The sequence below is a fragment of the Camelus bactrianus genome, chromosome 25 (genome assembly GCF_048773025.1).
Source record: "Camelus bactrianus isolate YW-2024 breed Bactrian camel chromosome 25, ASM4877302v1, whole genome shotgun sequence".
NCBI classification, from domain to species: Eukaryota; Metazoa; Chordata; class Mammalia; order Artiodactyla; family Camelidae; genus Camelus; species Camelus bactrianus.
In genome coordinates this window covers 37333731-37356499 of record NC_133563.1, presented here as the reverse complement: position 1 = coordinate 37356499, position 22769 = coordinate 37333731, and the positions used below count along the sequence as shown (strand labels likewise).

Below are 22769 nucleotides of genomic sequence, written 5' to 3'. Positions count from 1 at the left end.
CTGTGGGGCTGTGAGCGGAGTTGGAGGAAAAGGAGGCACCAGGCATCCCACTGTGTCCCTCTGCAGCCCCAGTGGTGGTGGTGGTCCTGTTACCACCAGGGCCTCCCGTGGGCAGGGCCACTCAGGGTGCCCGCTGTCCCCCACCCTGGATGCAGTCAGCATGTGCTTTCACGGTGTCACATGCCCTCCTGTGCTGGCATCTGTCAAACTGGTGCTATTTGTTGCTTTTGATGCGCAGGTGAGTACGTCTGTGCCCGGGGCTCTCCCCCTCCGTCTGCTCCATCTCCAGACCTGGCCCGGGAGGGCCCTTGTGGGCCTGACATGCAGGACAGAACGTGGATGTGTGTCCTCCTCCTGCTGACCCAAGGGGCACCTCCTGGGGGCACGGCAGGGCCAGAGCTGGGTTGTGGGTCTGTTGGAAGAACAAGCATGGTCCTGGAGCTGCCACCTGAGTCAGCCCCAGCCGGGGGGACCTGGAGGCCCCCCTTCCACCCCGAGTCCCATGTGTCACTTCTGCTGGCATCAGTGTGGCCCTGTGACCTGAGCTGCACAGGAGGGTTGGAAGCTAGTCTCCCTCGCAGGCAAACATCAGGGGCCAGGGGCAAAGAGGAAAGCAGAAGAGAGGCAGGTCGTGGCCTCTGCAGCCGCCTCCAGGGGGACTGATGCCGAGTCTGGGGATGTGGAGCCAGCAGAGGGTGGTCCTGTGGATGATGCCAGTCCTGCGTTCAGCCCCGTCCCGTTGCCCGACACTGTAGGAGGGGCTCAAGGGAGTTCTAGACTTGAGGGTGCCTGCCAGCTGTGTGCCCGGCACTGACCTCTGCCTCTAGGACAGCACTGCCCCTGGGCTGGGTGGGAGCCCGGAGTCCCGGCTTCACGTCTGTGATATGGGCTCCTGGCTGCTCCCTACGAGGTTTTCGGGAGCATCAGGGACACGCAGGAGGTGGGGAGCCCTAGCCGCCGGGCTGCCCTCCCGTTGCCCTTGTCATCTCATACATGTACACGCGGTAACACACACGGTGATCGTGCACACAGACTCAGCATGAGGAAACGCCCCGACTGGGAGGGGGCAGTGTGGGGGCCGTTACCTGCTGCCTGGCGGGAGGAGGGGGAGGGCGTGCAGATCAGTGGCTTTGTTGTTGCACATTTGCGGTTAACTTGAATGTGTTGTACGTGTGAAGTCGCGGCTCTGTGGGGGCCTGTCCCCATGTCCTACTCACCTCTGGAGGGGGCCGGGATCAATGCAGCCCCCCACAGGCACCCCGCACCCAACTCGGACCTGGCCCCTCAGAAGGGTGTCAGCTCTCTTGTACCCAGACTGTCCCATGAGGGAGCGAATAGGGCTTATTCAGGGGAGATGCCACTACTGAACTTTAAATTTTGGTAAATTGAAAAAATGAGTAAAGAATGAAACAACTTGAAAACCCCCCTCAGGCTTCCCTTCCCCGTGGTCCCGCCCCAGCTGGGGGCGGGGTGGTGGTGGAGGATTGTGTCCTGCCTTGTGACATCCATGCCTCGGTTTCCACAGCCCTTGCCTGGCAGCTGCTCTCCAGTCTGTAACCCGCTCTAGGATGGGCTTTCGGGGAGTTCACAGCCCCCAGATGAGAAGCTGGGGTTTGTGTTTGTGCATGTAGGGGCATTTTCTGGGGCTTCACAAAGAGGCTGGTGACCCCCAAGAGCTGGGAACATGGCAGCTGTGCTCTGCAGGGTCTTCCATGTGGCCCTAGCTTGGGAAGTGGATGTGGGGTCCCTGCAGCCAGGCCTGGGATGGCTAGAGGTGGGCACGTGGGCTGAAGGGCAGGGGCCTGGCATCTGCCCATCCCTGGTCCCTGTGCACCATTCATAGCAGCCCCAGCTCCCCATGGCCTTGTGGGGATGTCCCCCAGTGACAGGGTGGAGGTCCCAGGCCCCCCACCCCTTCAGGGCTGTAGAGCCCGGGCTCCTGGGTGCCTGAGCCAAGGCTGAAGCTGCCTGCTGGGAGCCCAGAAGGAAGATGCAGCCCCTCCTGGTGGCAGTGAGCTGTGTTCAGGCAACCACAGGTCCGTGTCTTCAGCAGAGCTCCCAGACCCCTCTTGCCGAGCTCGCCGAGGATGAGAAGATCTTTAATGGGGGTGACAGCGTGTGGCAGGGCCAGGAGCAGGTGCTGCTTCCAGAGATCACCGAGGAGGACCTGGAGGCCATCCGGCTGCGCGAGGAGGCAATCCTGCAGATCGAGGTGAGGGTGGCGTGTGGGTGTGTGCCAGTGTGTGTGCATGTGTGCGAGTGCACCCGGTATGCTCGGACTCCTGGCTGTGCTGGCTGTTGGCTCTCTCTGAGTGGAGGCTGGGTCAGCCCTGCAGGCTGACCAGTAGGCTGTGACCCGTCCCCCGTCTGAGGCTGGAGGGGCTGGAGCTGGGCTCCTAGGGCCTTGCCTGAGCTGTCGGCCTCCCCTTGGCCATCTGGCCACCAGGTGGGGAGAGCAGAGTCCAGGGACCCCGACAGTCTCACTCTGTGTCTCATCCCCACCACCTGGCATTTTCCTAACAGGGCTCAGCCCTCTGGCCTGGAATCCCCTGGCCACTTCCTTCACGGCACACCTGGATTTCCGGGAGGCTGTTTCGCTGATGAGGCCGTTCAGCACCTTGAGCAGTTCCCATTAGATGTGTTTTGAGTGGTGGAATGAACTGCCAGGAGACTGAACCTGTAATTTAGCAGTGCTGCCAGCAGGTGGCAGTGTTGTTGGAGGCGTGGGGTGGGGAGGGGGCCTGGGTGAGGGCTGCTTGTTCTTTGTTCTTCTCAAGCTCGCACATGTGTAACACGTCCCGCCGAATGTTCCTCTGGCCGCGGACAGTCTGTGACTACTGCCAGCGGCCTGCAGTCCCTTGAGCTGGGCACATGGGAGTCGGTGCATGAATGTGTGTGTGAGCACGTGGGTGGCTGTGTAGGTGTGGGAGCAGGGGTGCAGGTGAACGTGCGAGCCGGTGAGTGTGAGTGAGCGAGTGGGCCTCTCGCTCCTGACGCTGGAAGTGCCCGCAGGTTGTAGCAGGCGGGCCGCCCGGTGGAGACGTGCTAGCTCTGTGGGTGTGGGGGCCCTGCCCCCGGGTGTGGCTGTGGGCGGTGGGGCCTGAGCCTCAGGGGAGGCGGGTGTCCCTCCTCTCTCTGTGCCTCTGTCTCATCGCCCTGAAGCTCCCAGGGGCTGGGTTTCTGGAACAAAGTCCCGTAAAAGCAGCTGCTTTTAGAGGATCAGGGAACTGGCAAGATGGTGAACCGAGTCCCCGGCTCAGGACCTCTCGCCGTGGCTCTGACCAGCAGGTCCTGGACTCTTGAAGCCCTGTGAGGAGGTGGCGTTCCACTGCTCTACCTCTGGGGCCTGGGGGTGGGGAGGGCCTGTTTCCCCAGCCCCTGTCAGAGGGCCCTGCCTCAGCAGAGCCCCCGCTCTCCTCACACCCGACCTCGCTCCCCAGAGAGGAAGGCGGCCGTCTGGCCGGCCCTGGCAGGAGGCCTCTCCCTGTTGCTGAGATGGTCCAGATCAGGACCAGACACACAGAGAGGGCATGGGAGACCTGCTTTCCCTGGAAAGTCAAGAACAGATCAGGAGATGTTGCCCCAGTGCCCCGGGGGCTGTGAGGCCCCGGAGGCAGAGGGACCCGCAGGCAGAGGGACCCGCATCTACCTTCAGCTCAAGAACCGAAACCCTCTCAGGAAGGGCCCCCGAGAACCCCTCGGGCTCGCCAGGGTCTGGACGTGTGCGTGGTGGGTGAGCGGCTGCTCGTGACTGACTGGGTGTGAGGCATGGGGGGGCAAAGGGAGCCCCCAGGAAAGGCCGGGGGCTCAGCTCTGAGGGCAGAGCGGCAGGAGGGCTTTGGGTGTGCTGGGGGTCTGGCGGGTGCCTGGGACAGCCTGCTGCAGCCGACGGGCTGAGGGAGGTGCCAGACACAGCTCTGCGGGTACAGAGGCCTTCAGGATGGGGTTCGGAAGAACTGAGACCCAGGCACTGCCAGCTCGTCCTGGTCCTCGTGTGAGCGGTGAATACAGGTGGGGCGGCGGGGGAGGGCGGCTCTACCGGGGTTAGCTCAGCTGAGGTGGAGGGGCCTGGGCTGGCGAGAGAGGGGCAGGGCTCTGCGCCGACCTAGGACCTCGGTTAACACGGGGCCAGCCTTAATTCAGCCTTGTCTGTGGCCCTCAGCGGGCTGGGGGTTTGTGGGGGGCCGTGGGCAGGACCCGAGGCCAGCCTCACCGTTCACCTGTTTCATCTGCAGTGTGGGGTGATGTGGGCGGGCAGGTACCGGCCAGAGGGCAGTGGCGTGGGAGCCAGAGTCAGCATCATGGTCTTGGGAGGCAGCCTTCGGTGAGCACTGCACCTCCCTCCCTCCCTCTTACAATCTTTGGAAATGGGAAAAACAAATGCAAACTGCCATTAGTCATTTAAAAAGCCCTCCCCCAGGTTTGCAGCTGTCCTGGTAACAACGCATCTCAAACAGGACTGGTATCGGAGGGGCCACGGCGCCCAGCCAGGAGCTCGTGCAAGTGACAGCAGCAGAAACCCAGTCTGAGGGCTGGTGGGCATCCCCAGGTCCCTCCGGGGACAGCCTGAGCCTGGCTGCTCAGGTTTCGGGGGTTGTGGGTCCAGAGCTGCAGGGCCTGCGGGGGCCGGGCTGCGGTGAGTGGGCAGGTGTTCTGGGGAGGGGGCTGGGAACAGCCCCAGGGAGACATGTGTTTCTCACCTGGGCCAGTGGCAGTGTCTCCATGTGGAAACACGTCACTGTTCCCCACCGCCCCCCCCCGTCTCATTCTCCCCACTGCCCCCCACATGCCCAGGGGCATTTTGGACTTGCATGGATATATGCATTCAGAGTGTCACCGGGTGAGACATGGGGTCCCGGGGAGCCCCTTTGAGGCCCTGGTCTGCCCTCAAGGACTTGCCTACTGTGGGGGGGAGTGGACAGAGGGGGAAACCGAGGCCCCAAAAGTGGCATTGAAGTCACAGCGACAGCTGCGTCGTGTCTGATTCCCCCGTACTTCTCTCTCTGTCCTGCCTCCTGGCCGGGGATGGGCGCTTGTGGGGTGCACGCTGGGCCCCGCACGGCCCAGTGCTGAGGGTGCAGGGCTGATGGGTCCACTCGGTGTCCCCGTCCCTTCCCCTCTCCCCCTCCTGGCTCATCTTACTGGACGAAACAAAGTACCAGACTAGGGTGCCTTGTCCTGGCTTCAGGCCCAGCTGTCTCCTGACTGGCTGGGTGACCTTGAACCTACCACCCACCTCAGTTGTTTCATCTGGGAAATGGGCTGGTTGAGGGGTGGCCACCCTCTCGAGGCCCTGCCATTTCAGATGGCCCATGAGGTGCTCTCAGGGGCCAACGGGCAACTTGGCTTGCTGGCAAGGGATCAGGCGGTGAGTGGGCAGGAGACCAAGGGGTGCCCCAGCCTGTGATTCTGGGCGCTTCCCGGGCTCAGTGGGCCCACCTAACCTGCCCAGTTAGGTTCCAGGTGAGGGTGTCCTGCCCCAGGGGCTCCGTGAACACCTCCACCCAACCTCCCTGGGCAGCCTGTCCTCTCTGAGCACAGAGTGTCCTTTCAGACCCTTGCGGGGCTTCCCACTTGTGGGCATGACATCCCATGTCCCTCCCCTGGCCTGGACCCCTGAGATGGCCCCTGTCCCCATCCCCATTGCCCCACGACACCACCCCCTTGCTCAGATGCCCAGAATGAGCCTCACCTGCTGCTGCCATGGCTGCTGCCTCCTGGAAGCCCTCCTGGGTCCGGACGTTGCTGGCTGCTGGCCTCCCCTGCTGTCTGCCTGGAGCTGCAGAGGCGGCCCAGGTGACGGAGGGCTGTGTCCCTGGTGTTTCAGGAGCTGGCTCCCTGCCCGAGGATGGCAGTACTTGGCCTGCAGGCTCCCAGGGTGCAGGAGACCCCTCTACACACCCCCTCCAGCCAGAGGAGCAGGGAGACTGCAGAGGGCAGAGTGGCCAGTCATGAGGGGGGGCACGTGGCCCCGGGACGCATGCGGCCCTGGCACGCACTCACGTGGAGCCACGGCGTGGCACCCACTTCCCGCCGGGCAGGGCACATGGCTGGCCTCGTGGGGTCTGAGCCCTGATCCTAGCACTGTAGGCAGCCCTGGCTCCACCCGGCGAGGCGTGTCAGGAGGACTGTGCCGGGCAGAGGTGAGCTCCGCGCGTGCAGGACCCGGGCCCGTGGGCAGGTCCTCCCGACGGGGTGCTCGTGGCACCGGCCCCCTCCGCCGAGCCTGGCGCTCCTTTCTGGGCTCCTTCTCCCCGATTTGAGGTGGCTGGTCTCTGGCCTCCCAGCCGAGGGCAGTTCCCTGACACAGGTCCCAGGTGGGCCAGGCCCACAGGGCCCCCGCACTCCCAGGAGCCCTTCTGGAGCAGAGAGAAGAGGGAAAGCCCGTGTCCTTCCCGCTGCCGAGAACGGGAGCTTTAGTCGGTTTGAGCAGCGGTGCTGCGGCTGGGAAGAGCAGCCTGGATGCGGCATCGGGTGGGGGGGGTCCGCGCCCCCAGTTAAGTCGTGTCCAGGAGGTGCTGCCCTCCCCACCATGAACCATCGGGTGACCGGGCACTGGCAGCTCTGTCCCTAGGCCTGTCTGCTGCCCCTCGGCGGTCTCTCAGTCCATCCCAGCTGTGCCAGGGCCGGTACAGGTGTCGCCAACCGGCCCCACCTCCTCCTCGGCCTTGGCCATCCCCTGAGAGTCTGGCCTGCAGGGCAGGGTGCCCGCTGCCCGTATCCACTGGCCGTGTACCCTCCACCTTATTCCTTCTGCAGCTGAGCACGTGGGGCCCCAAGAAGAAGCTGGGGTCCCTTCGGGCACACAGCAAGGCCGTGGCCGGCCTGGGCAGAGCCAGCTCCCCCAGCTGGCACCCCCTCGCATCCCTCATGGTCTCAGGGCCCCTCTGTGAGTCTGTCTCGTAGTCCTATGGGGTGGTCAAAAATGCGGGGCCCTCAGCTAGTGGGCTGCAGGGTGCCTGGCAGGCTGGGAAGTGGAGCGTCCCGGGTGCCACTGCGGTGACCCCCTGGGGCTGCAGGATGACCTAGGGCTGGGTGACGGGGGGTGGCCTCTCTGGCGGGGCAGGAAGGGTGCCTGCCGGTCCACACGACACTCCAGCGAGGCCCCTTTTCTGGGAGACCCGTCCTCCCCAGGGGCGGGAGGCAAGGCCTCCGTTGCTTCCTTCCCCCAGGGACAAGGCCGCCCTCAGAGCCCATGTTCTCCCCCTGGCCGCTGGCTTGCCCAGTGTCCCCACAGCTGTGTCTGGCTTCAGATGCTCACAGCTGACCCCTCTTTTGTCGCTGCAAGGCTGTCCCTCAGCTCTGCTGGGCACCAAGTGCTCCCTGCGCTCCCGCTGCCCTGCTTTCCCTCCTGCCAGCTCTGGGTCCACGGCCTCCCGGGACCTCTGCGGCCTAAAATTTCAGTTTCCCCACTGTGTTGTCTAGCATGCTGTTTAATTAATTATCTTGTTGCTTCTCTTCCTCCAGGAGAATGTACCCCTTCCGGGGGCAGGGATTTTTGTTTTAGTCACTGCAGTGTTCCTAGCACCCCAAAGGGCACTCAGTGACTGTCTCTAGGACAAACAGATGGTGGGGGGATGGACGGATGGATGGATGGGTGGGGGTGTGGTGATGGGTGGGGGGGCACTGGGGGATGGCAGGTGAATGGGCGAAAAGCTGCAAGTGTTGGGACTCCGCAGACTTGTGTTTTGAGAAAAGGGCTCTGCCGCCTTTATTTGTGTGTGTCTTCTCATCCGCCCCCACAGCAGCCCTGTGAGAGGGAGCGCCCCCATGTTCCAGTTTTATCAGAGATGCAGTGGCGTCTCAGAGGAGTCGCGTCACTTGGCTGTGGCGGAGCTGGGCCTCGAGCCCAGGCTGCCTGACTCGAGAGCAGGGCTGTTCTGACGGCGATGCTCTGACACCTGCCTCTTCCTGAGGTGAGGGTACGGCAGGTCACTGAGGTCGCCCCACGAGGCTGTCGGTGGCGGAGCCCAGGAGCCAGCCCGTGAGGCCCAGCTCCATCCACCCGCGGGCAGCCGCTGAGCTCTGGGTGAGGTGGGCTCTTCCTTCCTGGAGGGCAGGGCAGTGCCCACCCCAGGGGCTGGGGGGAGGTGGAACGAGATGGGCACGTGCCCTCAGCCACTGCCAGCACGTAGGGGGCTTGCCTGGCACTGCCCAGCCGCATCTGCCCACCGGCCTGGGTGGCCGTGTCTGCGCCAGCCCAACTCACCTGATCTCACCTGTGAGGCCTGGCGCCCCGCTCCCTTCCTGAGCTGGTGTGTCACCTGGCCCAGGTGCGCGCTCAGCTGCTCTGTTACCATGGCTACCTGGCAGGTCGGGAAGGAAGAGGCTGGGGTGAGGAGGGGCCAGGAAGGGCCTCCAGGCTGAGCAGAGCCTGTCGGGGCCCAGCCACCCTCTCCAGAGCTGGCATCGTGCAGCTGGAATGCAGAGGAGAGGTGGTTATGGTTAATACTTAGTTCTAAATATGTGAACACATCAGTAGATGAAGTTTGGCTGTTCCGCGAACTGGAGGAGTCATCTCTGTGGGAGGACGGCTGCCGAGGTCCTGAGCTTGAGAAGAGACTGCACGATAGAGAAAAAGCGCAGTGGTGCTTTCTTTCCCTTCGTTCTTAGAAGTGGAGGGAACGCAGACGCACACGCGCACGCATACACCGAGGCTTTATGGCGTCCTGCGCAGGGCTGCTATTCTGCAGTGCCAGTGGAGGAGAGAAAGAAGGTTCTGCGAGCGCTTTTAATGAGTTCTAGTTTTAGAAGCAATCAGGAAAATAATTGCATGATTTAAACATTTAGTAACTGAAGGTGTTTTTATAGTCTCTCTGCTCTCTGGTGCCCACGCCTGGGCACATGGCTCCCAATGCCTGCCGCCCTCATGCACCACAGCTGGGGCTGCTCAATGCCCCTGGGGGCTCCATCCCAGGGCAGCTCTGGGGGGCTCCTGGGCTCTCAGCCCCTCCACCCTCCCAGTGACCAGCCTGGCCTGCAGCCTGCACCCTAGGACTAAGGCCTGGACTTCTGCCCGGAGCTTGGTCCCCACCCTGGCTCCTGGTGGGATCCAGGTCTCTGGTGCAGCCCCCCAGAAGGGCTGGGACCTGAGCCCCACCTGCCCTTGGCATCCTCCATCGGGAGCCGAGGCCGGCCTAGATGCCCAGCGTGGTGACCAGAAGAACACCTGGCCATGCTGTTGCCTGTGCCCAGACACTCCTCCTCTGCCCACTGTCCCTGCTACTGAGGCTGCCCTCTGCGCCCCCTCCCCCGGCCCCTCCCGCCCCCGGCCCTTCAAGTCTCCCCACAGCCCAGTCCCAGCATCCGTGAGGGATCTTGGAGGAGGAGGCACAAGCCTAGAAACTCGTTCACGGGCAGGTGGCCAGGGGCTGGGGGTGGGTACCACAAATTCCCCCACCCCACATCTAAGGCCACGCCTGCTCTCTCTACTAGGAAAGTCTGGGTGGGGCTCCCTGCCCCAGGCCAGAGGCTGTGAGCCCACAGGCTGATGATCTGGCTGGGAGCTGAGATCCTGGGGTCCCCATGGTCTGAGCAGCCCCTCTGAGCCAGTCTGGTCGTTCCCTGAGATCACATAGGCAGCTGCTGTCTGAGGGTACAGGAGGGGTTTGCCGCCCCAGGCTTGCCACCCCAGGCTTGCCACCTACTTCTTGTCTGCTCTGGGTGGAGGGCGCCCCCTGCTGACACCCTCGTGGTGGCCAGAGGTCAGGGTTAGGCCCCACATAAGTCCGTGTGTCAGCCTGGCGCCCAGCAGCATCGTCCTCCTCCAGCCCTCACTCCGCCAGCCACCAGACCTGGCGGAGACCAGCTGGAGCATGTGGGGCCCTGGGACACCCTCACAGCCCTTGTTCCCCCAACACAGCTTCCTTGCTTTTGGGGCAGAGAGAGTCTTTATTCCAAGGGCTTGTTTCAGGAGGTGGGGGGCTTTTGAGTAAGGAGACCACTGTGACGTAAGCTGTCCTAGCAGCTTGAGAATCGGGGACATGGGTTCTCTTCTGCAGGGCAAACAAAACTGGAAGAAATGGGCTGAAAGGGCCCTGGCTTGGGCTGTCTGCAGGGGGCCCAGGTGAGGGTGGGGGCTGAGCTCAGATTTGGTCACCTCGCCTTTTGTCCTGTCTGGTCAGGGGGATGAGCGGTTCGGCTCATCGTGTGTGAGGCACAGGATGGGAGCTCGGCCCTGGGTTTGGCCTGGTCCTGGTGAGTCTTGTTTACATGACACGGGGAAAGGGCCCCTGCAGAAAATGTTTCCTGGAACACAGTGTGTGGAGTTGGGGCCGGGTTCCAGGAGCCCAGCCTGAGTGTTCCAGACCAGGGAGATTTGTTCACCACTGAGCAACTCGTGGTCACGGGTCCCAGGGCGAAGCTGGGCCTCAGGATGGTCAGCTGGGGGCGTGGGGCTGGCCTTGCTCCTGGAAGTCAGCTGAACCATTTGCAGAGAGGTCGGTGAAGGTCAGTGGTCAGAGTCTCAGGCATCTTAAAAAGAGGGAGGCTGGAAGTGAAGAATGGGGTCCGTGTCAAAGGTTACGTGAACTCCCGAGAGGTCAGTGAGCGGAGACCTGGGGGCAGCCCTGAGGGGAGCTTTCGGAAGCTAGGACGGGGGTGCCCTTGGAGCGCCGTCCGGGGTGGGTCACCCACATAAGGGCCTGCCTCCTCTGTGCTGCTTCACTGTGTACCCAGTGCTCTGGGAACCAGGGCACAAGGGGCGTCCAAGTATCTCAGCTCAGGCAGCTGGACTGAGTCGTTGCCGGTCCTGGTCACCACTTTGCTGGGCCAGCCAGAAGTGGACGGCATCCGCTGTGGCCCACCTGGCTCTGTCTGTCCCACTCCCGACACTCTGTGTTCATCCTGGAAGGCGCTGCTGGTGTGCTGGGAGGGCAGCCAGGCCTTGGGTGGACACCCCCAGCCCAAGATGTCAGGCCAGCGATGGCTCCTGGCGGCCGTCCTCGGCCACAGCCCTGACTGTGTTCGGAGGGCTGCTTCCTACAGAAGCATCACTGGGGAGGAGCCAGGCGCTGGCGGTGGAAGCAGTTTGTAAAGCTGGTCGGCAGCCACACACCAGTGTGTTTGCAACAGTTGGAGAATTGCCTTGGCCGCTGCGTCTCCCCAGGGGCCTCCCCTAAAAGCCCGGGGTGTGAGCTGGACTGGGGGCCTCGTGTTCCATCCCAAGCTGTCCTGGGTTATTGGGGTCAGTGCTGCTCCAGACCAGGAACACCTACTACAGTAGCCATGTGTCCCCACCACGGCCAGGCCACAGTGATGTCCAGCGGCTCCTGCACCCACCCTACCCCAGCAGGCAGCCTGGGGTCTCGGGCCCCCAGGGGCACTGGGCTCACGACCCCTGCTCAGCAACTCCCTCCCTTCCCCCTTCGCCGAGGCTGTGTCTGTGTGCCCGCGGGAAGGGGTACAGGGCGCACGCGTTAAGCCCGTCAGTGTCAGCGCCGGCTGCAGACACCACCTCCCTGGGGTGCACGGCATTGTGGCTTCCGGGGGAGCCCAGGGTCAGGGGGGCCAGGCAGCGTGAATGTTGGTGCCAACACTGACCAGCCTTAACCTCTGGTGACTCGAAATCCCTGCCTGCCCGGTGTGGGAAGGGGCACCAGCAGTGTGCCCACTCGCGGCAAGCCCTGTGTGAGAGGCCTCTGCCCATGGTAGGCCCGGACCTGTGCAGTGGCCGGAGTCAGGGTGGGGGTGTGGCTGGCCGGCGCTCAGCTTGACCGGCCTCAGTCTGGAAGTTGGAGGAGGTGGGGCCTGGCTGCCCAAGGCCTGGCGTCTGGGACCTTGATATCTCGATGTCTCGACCTTCGGGTGGGGCCTCAGCTTGGCCTCCCTACCAGTGGCCTCACCCAGGGAAGGCTGTGGGGACAGGAATCCCAGAAATGGGCCTCAGGCTGAGGCCGCCCAGCGCCCACTCGAGGCCCCACCCCCATCACCACCTTCCTGGCTGTGGGCCCTGTTCCCGCAGAGAGCCGCCCGCCTGGGCCGTGCGTGAGCCCAGTAAGTGAATTGAAATTGATAGCACGTGTCGGTTTAAGAGCACGCTAATTGCTTCATTTCCCAGAACACTCCTAAAAAGAAAATGAATCTCCCTGTAGCATTTTGCAGTGGGGTGAAGTGACCCTTGTGGAAATCCGTCCAGGCCCCTGATGGGCTGCAGGGTGGAGGGCGCTGGGGCAGGGTGCACCCACCCGCCATCTCACAGGCGTGAGGGAGCCTCCCTCCTGGCTCGACCCTGGCCACGCGCAGGCCGCTGAGGGAGGCGGTGTGGATCTGCTCAGTGGTGGGTGGGGGAACCTGCTCCAAGGTTCTTTGCCCAGGGCTACCTGGCTGGCCCCCGGAGCCGTCCCCGCAGGGTGGCAGTCAGGAAGGGAGGGGGCTTTAGGCAGCGGGCCCTGGTGCCAGCCCCAGCCCTGCCTCTCTGAGAGGTCGCAGAGGTAACACATCTTCTGGAGCCCCACAGCCCCCGCTGCCAGGTGGGTGCTCTGGCTGCCCCTCGGGTGCTACCAGGTGTGAAGGCGGCCACGTGTGATGTGCCCACAGCCCGGACCCAGGCGTGTGATCTGTGAGTGGGGTGGCCATGTCCCTCATGAGCATCACTGCTACTTTGCTGGGCAAGTGGAGTGAAGATGGGGGTGGGCAGCATGGAGGAGGCAAGACGCCAGTGTGGTGTGCGGGTGGGGGGTCCCCAGGGCCTCCGGATCCAGCTTCTGCTCCTTAGCACGTTCACTAGCTTCACAGTTACTCAGTGTTTAGATAGCAGTGGGGCTGCCATCCATCCATCCATCCATCCATCACCAGTCACCCACCCAAGTGTGCTGGCCCATGCTGGGTGCTGGGTGTTCAGAGAGGGAAAGGTCAAGGAGCCCCTAGGAGGGAAAGGGGAGTGAGGTATCTCCAGGCCTGATGGGCCTGTAGGGGTGCAGACTGAGGGCTCTGCTCCGGACAGCCTCTCCCCTCCTCTACTCAGGCCTGCAGGACAGTGTTGGGGACACAGCGCTGCACTGGTCTGCAGCCTTCTTGGGGGCTGGCTCTGGGTCCTCTGTACCCAGGGAGGGAGCTCATGACTCTAGGATGCTCAGCGTGGGGTTTGGTCTTGGAGTCAGAAGACAGTATTTCAGACCCCAGCCTTACCTCTGACTTGTGGGGTGATCCTGGCTCGTTTCTGGTCCTTGGCTCTCGGCGCTCTTGCTGGCCGTGCCCTTGACCTCTGTACCTGCCAACCCCAGGTGTCTAATGTCTGCTGTCTTGTTTCCACAGAGCGACCTGCTGGATGTGAACCAGATCATCAAGGATTTGGCCTCCATGGTGTCAGAGCAAGGAGACGCCATCGGTGGGTACCCACGCCATCTGCCAGGCCACCTGCCCCTCCCCCCGATGTGGGGCTGGGGCGGCTTCTGGGGGCTGAGTGTCTCCCCAGCCCCTCAGGAAGGCCGGGCAAGGGAGACCCAGGCCAGAGGTTGGCCCACCCCTTCTCCTCACTGAGGAGCGCTGGCCCGTGTGCCCCCTGCCCTGGGCCTTCCTCCCCAGCCAGGGGCTCCCCTGGGTGAGGACCAGCTGTCTGGGGGGCGTCAGACTGCAGTGGGTGCCCCAGCGGAGGGCGCTGGGCGTGGCACCACCGTGGAGTGCCGATCCTGCTGCTGATTCACCACGTCAGCCACTTCTCAGGAAACGTGGGTGGTGGGGACAGGGCTGTGCAGGACGAGCCGTTGTCCCTGCTGTTCCTTCCACGTGAGAGCCTCCGCCCCACCAGCCCGGTGCCCGCACCCTGCGGCCATATGGCTTCTCCTGCTACGGCCCTGAGCGCCTGGGCGCCTGGGCAGGAACTCGCCACCCTCTGGCCTAGAAGAGTGGCTCCTGGTCCCCAGAGCCACTTGCCAACAGTCAGCTCCCAGCCAGGACCCCAGGGCTCACCCACCCAGGCTCTCTACCTGTTCCCCGGGTGAGCTGTTGCCTCACCAGGGGCCCCGCGGCTGTGAATAGGCCTCTCGCCTCTCAGCCTGGGTGCCGTGGAGCTTCTGAGGTCCAGGCATGTCCTGTTCCCTGGCGGGCAGCCCGGCCACCCCCCTGCCCTAGGAGGGCGACTGGACAGGGTTGGGCCGTGACGCTGGCAGGCTTGTCCTCGCTCCCACGGGATCCCGCTCCTCAGCCTGGGCAGCTCCAGTGGGGCCGCCCCGTCACCCCTTCACAGCACCTCTTGCAGGACCCCCCCCCAACCTCTGGCTGGCTGTCTTGGGGCGGTGTGTGCAAAATGCTTTGTACACTCCAGATGGATGCCCCGGTGTCTACAGATGGCCCCTCAGTCCTGCTCCTGGATGATCAGGAAGGGACCGTCTCCCGGTGGGGAGGTGGAGAGGGCTGACCTGCTGCAACCGTGTAGGGGCCCGGCGGAGGGGTGGGCACCTGGGGACCAGAGTAGCCAGGACCCAGGACCCCGCTGCCCCCTGATGTGGGTGTTTCTAGGATGATGGACGTTGGGCTGGGGCCACTGTACCCTCTCCAGGGGGCAGTGGGGGCCTGGGACCAGGAGTCTGGGGGTTCCCTGCTCTCCATGGCCCGTCCCATCTGCTGCCAGCAGCCTGTTGGCCTCCACCTGCCCACTCAGCCTCTGGTGCCTTTCCAGGGTCCAGAAGCAGCCAAGCCACATGCCAGCGAAGCTCCAGCCCCGAGCCAGCCATGGCGGCCCTGCTGCCCGGGCTGGGCTGTGCGCCCCTGCGGCCGAGCTCCCACTCCCGCACCAAGACCCGGAAGCCCAACTTCAGCCCCCAGGAGACAGAGGTGCTGGTGCAGAGGGTCACGCGCCACTACCCGCTGCTGTTCGGGGCGCTGCGGGGCCCGCCCGCCCGGAAGCACCGCGTGTGGAGCCGCATCCTGCAGGCAGTGAACGCGCTGGGCTACTGCCGCCGGGACCTGGGCGACGTCAAGCACAAGTGGCGGGACCTGCGCGGTGTGGTACGCCGGAAGCTGGCCGAGCGGCCCCGGGCCCCCGGCCCTGTGCTTACGCCCGTCGAGCGCATGGTGGCCGAGACCTTCGCAGTCCCGGCCCCCCCGGGCGAGGGCCAGGCCGCAGAGCCGCTGCCAAGTAAGTGGCCCCTTCACCGCCTGCAAGGGGCTTCCAGCGCATGACCACCGAGAGCAAGATTCGGGGAGAGCGGAGGCCCCTTGGCATCTAGATGGGGGCACGGAGGCTCGAAGCCAGGGAGTGCAGGAGCTGAGGCTGAGTCAGGCCGGCCCTGGCCCGGGCTTGGGGGCGTCTGGGGTTGCTCCATGTGACAGGGCGGCCACCCGCCTCCAGAAGCTCACAGGAGCTGAGGTGCAGGTGAACCGCTGGAGTGCTCGTGGAAAGCCGTCACCAGCCCAGCTCAGCTCACCTCCCTGCCCTCTCTGTGCCCTATCTTGGGTGTAGGGGAGGGAGTAGGGGTGACTGCACCCTTCCTCTGACCCCCTCATTGTGGGGGCCCTTCTCCCCGGGTTGCAGCCCCCAGACCAGGCCAGGCCAGAGCGGTATCTGGAGGCTCTTAGCTTCCTAGGGCAGGCTGATCCCCTCGGAGCCCACGGGCCCACCTCCAGGGCCCACCTTTTCAGAAGGGTCTGTGCCTGGTGAAGAAGACGCGGGTGGCACAGTGCCTCTGACTCCGGGGCGGGGCTGGCTCACTCCTGCCGCCTCCAGCGCCTCCTCCTGCCCGCTCCGCCTGCTCCTCGTCCTCCTCCTCAAGACACCTCTGAACCTCGTCAGGAGTGCCCTTCACCTGCTGTCTGCATGTGGCGGCTCCGCCTGCAGCTCGGAGCTGAGTCCTGCTGGACCCTTCCCCACCCTTTCCTGGGGAGCTGCTGGAAAGACTGAGGATGAAGCCAGAAGCAGGACTACCTCCCTCTTGAGGGCTGCAGAGTGGACAGCAGGACTCAGCCTCATGGGGACAAGAAGAGGCCACAGATGCCACCAACAGAGGCCCCAGCAGACCTTCTAGTGGGGGGTCTGTGCAGAGCAAGCCTGGGCCAGTCAGAGATGCAGGCAGACCCCAGACGTGGCCGTGCCCTGGGCTGGACTTGGTCGTGGGCCTGAATGATGGGGTGGGGTGGGGCCTGCCTGTTAGTCCTGGGGAGGCCACCAGCTCTCCTACAGGCATAGCCAGACCTGGTTTTGGGGTGCTGAAGGGCGGGCAGCGGGCAGCATGGGTGTGGCCCTGGGTGCTCCGACCTTCCCGTGAGCCCCCAGCCCTGGAGTGAGGTGGGAGCTTGCAACTGTGCTTGTCCCCTGGGTGTGGTGCTTGGCTCGGAAGGCTTCCTGTCCGCCCTGGTGGGCCAGTGCCCCCTCCGCCAGACCCCGTGGCTCCCCTCCCGGGCTCTCCTCCATCAGGGCAGCCAACCGGCTGGTCCCTTAGTGCTGTGAGCTCTGCGGGGACTGGCCGACACCGTGCTGACGGGTCCCGAGATTTGTTAAATGTGTGAGAGCGTGGGGTGAGGCTGAGGCCAAGCAGGGAAGTGGCTGCAACGCCTGGTTTTGGGGGTGATGGTGGAGACCACAGCTGGAGGCCCAGCCCCGCCAGCGCTTCCCTCTGGGTCGGCACTGGCCCGGAGCTGAGGCAGGATCCCGGCGTACAGGCGTATCCCGGCTTGTAGGGCTGAGGAAAGCCCGCTGGCCGCGTGTAGGGCCCCCCAGGGGTGCCTGTGCCTGGGTTCCCCCCACTTGGACTGGGCTTTGCAGGGCTGCCCCCGGTCAACCTGGAATCTTTGTGACAAGGTGAAGGGGGTGGCCCGGGGCCAATGAGGCATCAGCACCATAGGCCATGTGGTGGGGTGCCCCCGCTTGCCTGGCAGCCCCCAGGGCCCAGGAGAGGGTCGCTGGCCACGAGCCAGGGGTCTGCTTGTACGGTGTCCCAGGGTGGAGCCGTGTGTGATCTGGGGGCTGAGCAGATCTGCGATCCAGCCTGGGGGCCACAGGACATTTGTTCTCTGGGCTGCGTGCACCCTGGCCGCCGGGGGCACTTGCCTCTGGGATGTACACTGCCATCAGAGTCGGGCTCCCTGCCGCTGGGCGCCGACTCGGTGCAGACCAGGGCTGGGCAGTCTGAGGGCAGGTCCCCGCGCAGCCCAGAGCGTGTGTGGTTGCAGGTCAGAGCGAAAAGCCAGCTAGGAGTGTGACCCCAGTGCACGGCTGGCCCAGACACTGCTGCCCGCCAAGCACAGCCACCTCTCTCTGTGTCGGGGCTCCGCCAGGTTATTGCCGACAGAGTCTGGAGCACAAGGTAGCTCCTAGTCACGTAGTTGGTGGTGGCAGGGGCGGGGGCCTGGGTGGGCGCCGCCCTCCCCCCCGACCCCCCGCAGGGCTGGTCCTGCCTCGGGGCAGCTGCGTTCCTTTTCCTCATCTAGGCTGGCTGGAGAGGCACCACGGGAGGCCTGCGCCCCTGGCGGGGCGGCAAAGGCACCCGGCAGGCCCCAGCTCCAGGAGGGTCCGCCCACACCCTCTCCTGGTGGGGAGCACACCCACGGGGCCTCAGGACGCCGAGCCGGGGCGGTTCCTGCCTTTGAGGGGACCTTGCCGGCCTCAGGCCTCGGGCGGCGCCCAGGTGCACAGCTGCAGGGAGAGGAGTGATTTGAATCTAGCCATTTCTGCCTCCAGAGCTCTGAAAATGTGTGAATTTGGAGGCGTGTCTGCTCTTCCTGGAAGAGTTTATTTCACGTGTTACTGCGTCTGATGCAGTGGCAGCAGCTGGTCTGTGCTGAGGGCGGTGCCCCTGGCTGCGGGCTCTCACCTGCTCGTCTGTGGGCACGGGTCTCTTTCCCATTGGTAGGAGAAACTGCATAGGGGGTCCTCACCTGGATTCAAACCCGGTTCCTCCCAGGGTCGAGTGCCACAGTCCTAACTCCCCACTGCCCTGCATGCCCCTCGGTAGTGGGCTGGGGACGGATCTGGTTTACATGATGCTGCCTTTTAACCGCTGGCATCGCTGAGGGAAATCTTCAGGTTTCCGCGGGCAGCCCCTGGACCTCGTCAGCAGCTCAGGTGTGCTGCTAGTGTGACATCTTGGGGGCTGTGTTGACACACCTACCAGGCGAATCCCCTGGTCCCCCACTCAGCCCCGCACGGTAGTCAGAACCGGCTGATCAGGGCCCGGACACCCGTGGCCAGCGCGCAGAGGAGGGTATTCGCAGACCCCGTCACGCTGTCTTCACAGCCGCTCTGTGAGCCTGTGGAGTCGCCCCCAGGGTGCAGAGTTGTAGCAGAGCCAGGCCCGCACCCTGTCTTGAGTGGGCTGCTGCTGCCCTGAGGGGGCACTTCCAGGCTCCCTGCCCTACAGCTCGGCCCGGCCGGTGCCCCATCCTTGCCGCCTCTGCTTCTCTGAAGGCTGGGCTTCCTGCCTGGGCCTCCGAGTGACCACCAGGGGGTCAGATGCTGTCTGTTTCCGCCCCCCGCGGCCCCGGGCTGGGCTCCCCAGGCTCGCCCCCGGGTGACCCCAGGGTCCCCACTCTATAACTGCTTCTGTTGTCTTGATTTGCAGATAGTATTGAAGCCGGCCTTGAGGCTGTGTCCTCACACAGAGGCGGCCAGCGAGCTCTTGGCCGTAGCCTGCCAGCACCAAGGAAGTCAGTGTGAGGGGACGGCCCATGGCCCAGGAGGGGCAGGTCTGCAGGGTCTTCTCTGCGCCCAGGCGGACTGCTATGGGGAGGGGAGAGGAAGGGGCTGCGGGCCCAGGACGGTCAGCACCGCCTCCCGTCTGGTTTGCACCCCCACCGAGGGGGCGGCCTGGGGTCTCTGCCTGCTGGCTCTGCCAAGCGAGAGGACAGGGGTGCGTGGCCAGCTGTGGGAGTGGCTGGGGCTCCCAGGGTCGTGCTGCATCCCCGAGCTTCCCCTGCAGGACGTTCCATGGCTTCTCTCGTTTTTCTCAGAAGGCTTGGGTGGGTCTATCCTTGTCTGCTGCCTTCCTGGAGGAGAGGGCCGCAGAGAGGGCCGCCTGGCCTCCTGTGCCTCCACCTGCCACTGGGCCAGGTGTGGCTCCATGTCTGCCCGTGGCCTGGCCCTGGGCCGGAGCTGGGGGAGCCTCCTCCCCACTGGTTTGGAGCAGGCAGAACTTGACTTGGGACAAGTTGGCTCAGTGAGGACAAGATCAGACCTTTATTTGATACGAGGCCAAGGGCAGCCTCGGGGATCGATGACGGGCCTCTTGACCCACGTTCAGTACCGGAACCCCTGGTGGGCTCAGGCCTGCGTCCATCGAGGGGTCAGCAACCGCCCTCTGCTGGCTCCCTATGCTCACTGGCCCTCTGCTCTGTGCTGCGCCCTGACATGCAGAGATGGACCCCGCAGAGCCTGTTCCTCTGGGAGCGTGCGTCCTAGGGGTGGGGTGGGTGGACAGTCCAGTCCAGTGACACGAGGGCCCTGGCCCGGCTAAGGCAGGGCAGGCTTCCTGGGGGAGCGCCAAGCAGGAGTTGTCCTGGTGGAGAGGACAGAGGCCAAAGGAGGGGCAGCCCAGGTGAGCTCGGGACACCGCAGGCCAGAGTGCAGAGTGTGGGGGCCGTGCCGTTGGGAGTGGCGTGGAGACTGGGGAGAGATGTGGACCAGGTCCTCGTTCCGTGGGGGCTTCAGGACATCAGAGCTGTGCTGGCAAAGGGGACTGTAGTTGCCCTGGGGGGAGGAGAGGTCTCAGGGCGGTGGTCTGGACCGTGCAGGGTCTGTAGGTGGGGCAAACAGTGGGAAAGGGCAGGCCCCCTCCTGGCACCGCGTCTGCTCCCTTCCCACACCTCCCCTCCCTCAGGGAGCCAGGTGGGCAGCGCGCACACGGGACCGGCAGCCGCGAGACTCTGCGAGACCGTCTGAGGTTGGAGGCTGGGCCCACTGTTGGCCTCCCGTTTTGTCTGTCGGTGGCCTTCAGACTTCTGAGGCAGGGGCTGGCCTCACTGACAGCTGGTGAACGCCACACCAGCGGGCAAGCGGGACCTGCCTGCAGGATCGGGCAGAAGCAGGGCTGGAGGATGTCTGCTCAACGCCTACTGCAGGCTCTCTGCCCTAGCCACGGCCCCCACCTGCCAGCACGCGAGGGCGTCAGGCGTGGTCCCTCTAGGGCCGCCCAGCGTGAAGGTACAGGTTGCAACTGACGAACGAGGTAGACTCATCGGAAGCCCAGGGCCCAGCCTCTCTAATGGGAACTCTCCGAGCGGTGGTGCCTGCCAAGGGCCCTCACCTCCAGAAAGCTTCATCTCACCTCGAGAGGGAGCAACGTACTGGCTGGGTGGCTCCTTCCAAGAGCACCAGGGCCGCCAAGTCTGAAGGATCAGCAGGTGCCTGGACCGCAGATTCCTGGACCGCAGAGGAGGGTGTGACCGTGAGGAGGAGGAGGAGGAGGAGGCAGCACCGGCAGCCACCTGCGCCCTTGGACACATTGGGCTCAGAACCCTGGCCCCCTTCCCCGGGGGCCTGTGGCCCTGTCCTCTGGGGTGATGCTGTCATCACCCCTTTCCTGTCGCAAAGCAGGAAACCCTGTGCCATAGATGAGCTGGGTAGGGGCTCAGACCCAGGAGGTACAGCCGAAGTTACCGCCACAGAGTGAAGTCCTCGAGCTGCTGCCACTTCCATGCAGCACGCCGGGAAGTGCCTAGCGATACGGGGCGCCAGCGCAGCCCATGTCTCAGGCCCGGCGAGGTCTCCCTGGGGCCTGGGTTGGCTTACCCTTCACCCACAGACAGTTGGAAGGTTAGCAGACCCTCAGCCAGACTGTCCATTTGCAGATTAGGGGATTGAGGCCCCGAGAAGAGAAGGGCTTTCCCAGGTCACAGCCTGGCGTTGGGGCCCAGTTTGTCAGACTACAAATCCTGGCTCTTCCTGCCGCCCCTTGGGAGGCTCTGCTTCCACGTGCACCCACTCATCCCTCCAGGACATCCGCTGGGTGGGGGGTGGGGGGACTGAGGGCCGGGAGGGTATATACACAAGTGGGTGGATGGGTGAGTGGCTGGATGGACAGAGGTGAATGATGGATGGGTGGTTCAAGGATGGATAGACAGTGGATGAGGATGGATGGATCGAGGATGGTTGGCTGAGAAATGAACAGATGGATGGACAGATGGATGTAAGGAAGGATGAAAGGAAGGAGGGGGATGGGTAGGTTGGATGGATGCTTGGTGAACAAACGGATGGGCAGCTAGCTGAGGGGCTGGATGTGCGTGTGGACACGTGTAGGTGGGCTGGTGGACAGACAGACGGCAGCACGGTGGTAGCATTCCGGCTTGGGAGCCGCCAGGTTGAGTTTCAGTCTCAGCGTTACTGGAGGAAGTCTTTCACCCTCTCTTTGGTGTCCTGGTGAGGGTGCAGCTGGCCAGCGCAGAGGGGCCCCTCGAGACCCCCATATCTGCACGTGCAGGACCCTGTGCGAGTGGCCCCTCCCGGCCCTCCCAGTCCTGGGCCGTGGGGCTCACGCTTCCTATCTCCCCCTGCTAGCAGACGAGGAGGACGAGGCCCCCAGCTGCCTGTGGCTGCCCCTGCGGACACTGGATGGGCCGAGGCTGCCCGAAGCCGACCCCCTGGACCTCCGAGGAGCCTACCCTGCTGCCACTTCCTCACCCTCTCCACCCGCCTCCCCGGCCTCAGCGCCCCCGGCGGCTGCGTTCCCTGGGGCTTCCCGGCCCTCGCCACCCACCTCTGCAGCACCCCAGCCCTTGGGGAAGCCCGCGGTGGCCGAGGCCTCAGAGTTTGAGCGGAGGCTCCTGGACTCCCAGCGGCGACAGGGTGCCGTGCTGCGCTCCTGGTCCCAGCAGCAGAGCACGCTGATGGCCCAGCAGAACGCACTGCTGCAGAGGCTGGCCGAGCAGAGCCAGAGGCTGGCCGACGGCGTTGAGGCCCTAAACCGGACGCTGGAGAGGCTGGTGGAGGCCCGCCCGGCCCTGGGTGCCTCGCCCCCCATCCCTGACGGCCCCCTTGGGGGCGGAACAGCCTGTGGGCCGGATGGAGCCCCCCAGGGCACCCCCACGGGCCTGGAAGTCTTCTCAGGGATGATCCTGAAGGTGGAGGAGGAGGTCTAGGGTCTGCACCTCCATGCAGAGCGCACCTGTACTCCTGGGCTGCTCTCTGACCCGCGGGGCGAGCGCCGTGGAGCACAGAGCATGGCCCACTCCGCAGACGCCCGCTAGTGTTGCTGCGGGAAGATGCACGTGGGGTGCAGCACCCCCAAACGCTGCCTTGGGTGCTGGGACCCTGGAAATGTGGCTGGCTGGGCCCCAGCATGTGCCCCGAAGTGACTCCTGGAAGCCCCTCCTTCTCCATGGGTGTGTGGACTCGGGGGCTGGGCTGGAGTCATGGCTCTCGGTTTTGTATCTGCGGTTGGACACACGCCCACACACGTGTGCGTCTGCTCCTTGGTACTGGACGGGGCAGGATGCCGTTTTGTACCTGTTGATTTTCTTCGAAAAAGTATTTTTCTTATATAAGCATAAAATAACAACAAAGAGGCAGTGCTGGTAACGAGGGTGATGCTGACGAGCAGATGAGACAGAACCATGTTGTTCTTGTGGGCAGGGCCTCTGCCTTCAGCCCCGCGCGCGGAGCCCTGGGCCCTCCCTGGGTTTTCAGATCCGCCCGCCTGTGGCCTCCTGGCCCTGTACGGTCCCTTGGAGCCAGCCCCGACCCTGCCCCGTTAGGCCTGCAGCCACACGGCTCGGGCGGCCCTCGAGGTCCTCCTCGCCCTGGGTCTCCGCCTCCCCTCTGCCTCCTTCTCCGAACTCATGTTAAAAGCCTTTTCCAGAAGTGGGAGGCCAAAGAACTGGGCAGCATGATGGTCTAGGGCTCC

General features: G+C 64.4%; 1 protein-coding gene across 10 annotated transcripts in view; it reads left to right on the top strand.

Moving 5' to 3' along the window:
* The window catches only part of TSNARE1 (t-SNARE domain containing 1), an 87154-nt gene extending 64720 nt beyond the window's left edge, over positions 1 to 22434 (top strand). For 5 of the 10 annotated variants that reach the window (XM_074353189.1, XM_074353184.1, XM_074353185.1 and 2 more), the window contains 4 exons: positions 2051 to 2212; positions 13255 to 13327; positions 14618 to 15076; positions 21425 to 22434. In XM_074353189.1, coding sequence (XP_074209290.1) covers positions 2051 to 2212; positions 13255 to 13327; positions 14618 to 15076; positions 21425 to 22005 — 1275 coding nt within the window. In that variant the 3' untranslated portion in view covers positions 22006 to 22434. The remainder of the gene's footprint in view (positions 1 to 2050; positions 2213 to 13254; positions 13328 to 14617; positions 15077 to 21424) is intronic. The other 5 variants (XM_074353190.1, XM_074353187.1, XM_074353192.1 and 2 more) reach the window with 3 other exon arrangements.
* Positions 22435 to 22769: the final 335 nt, after the last annotated feature.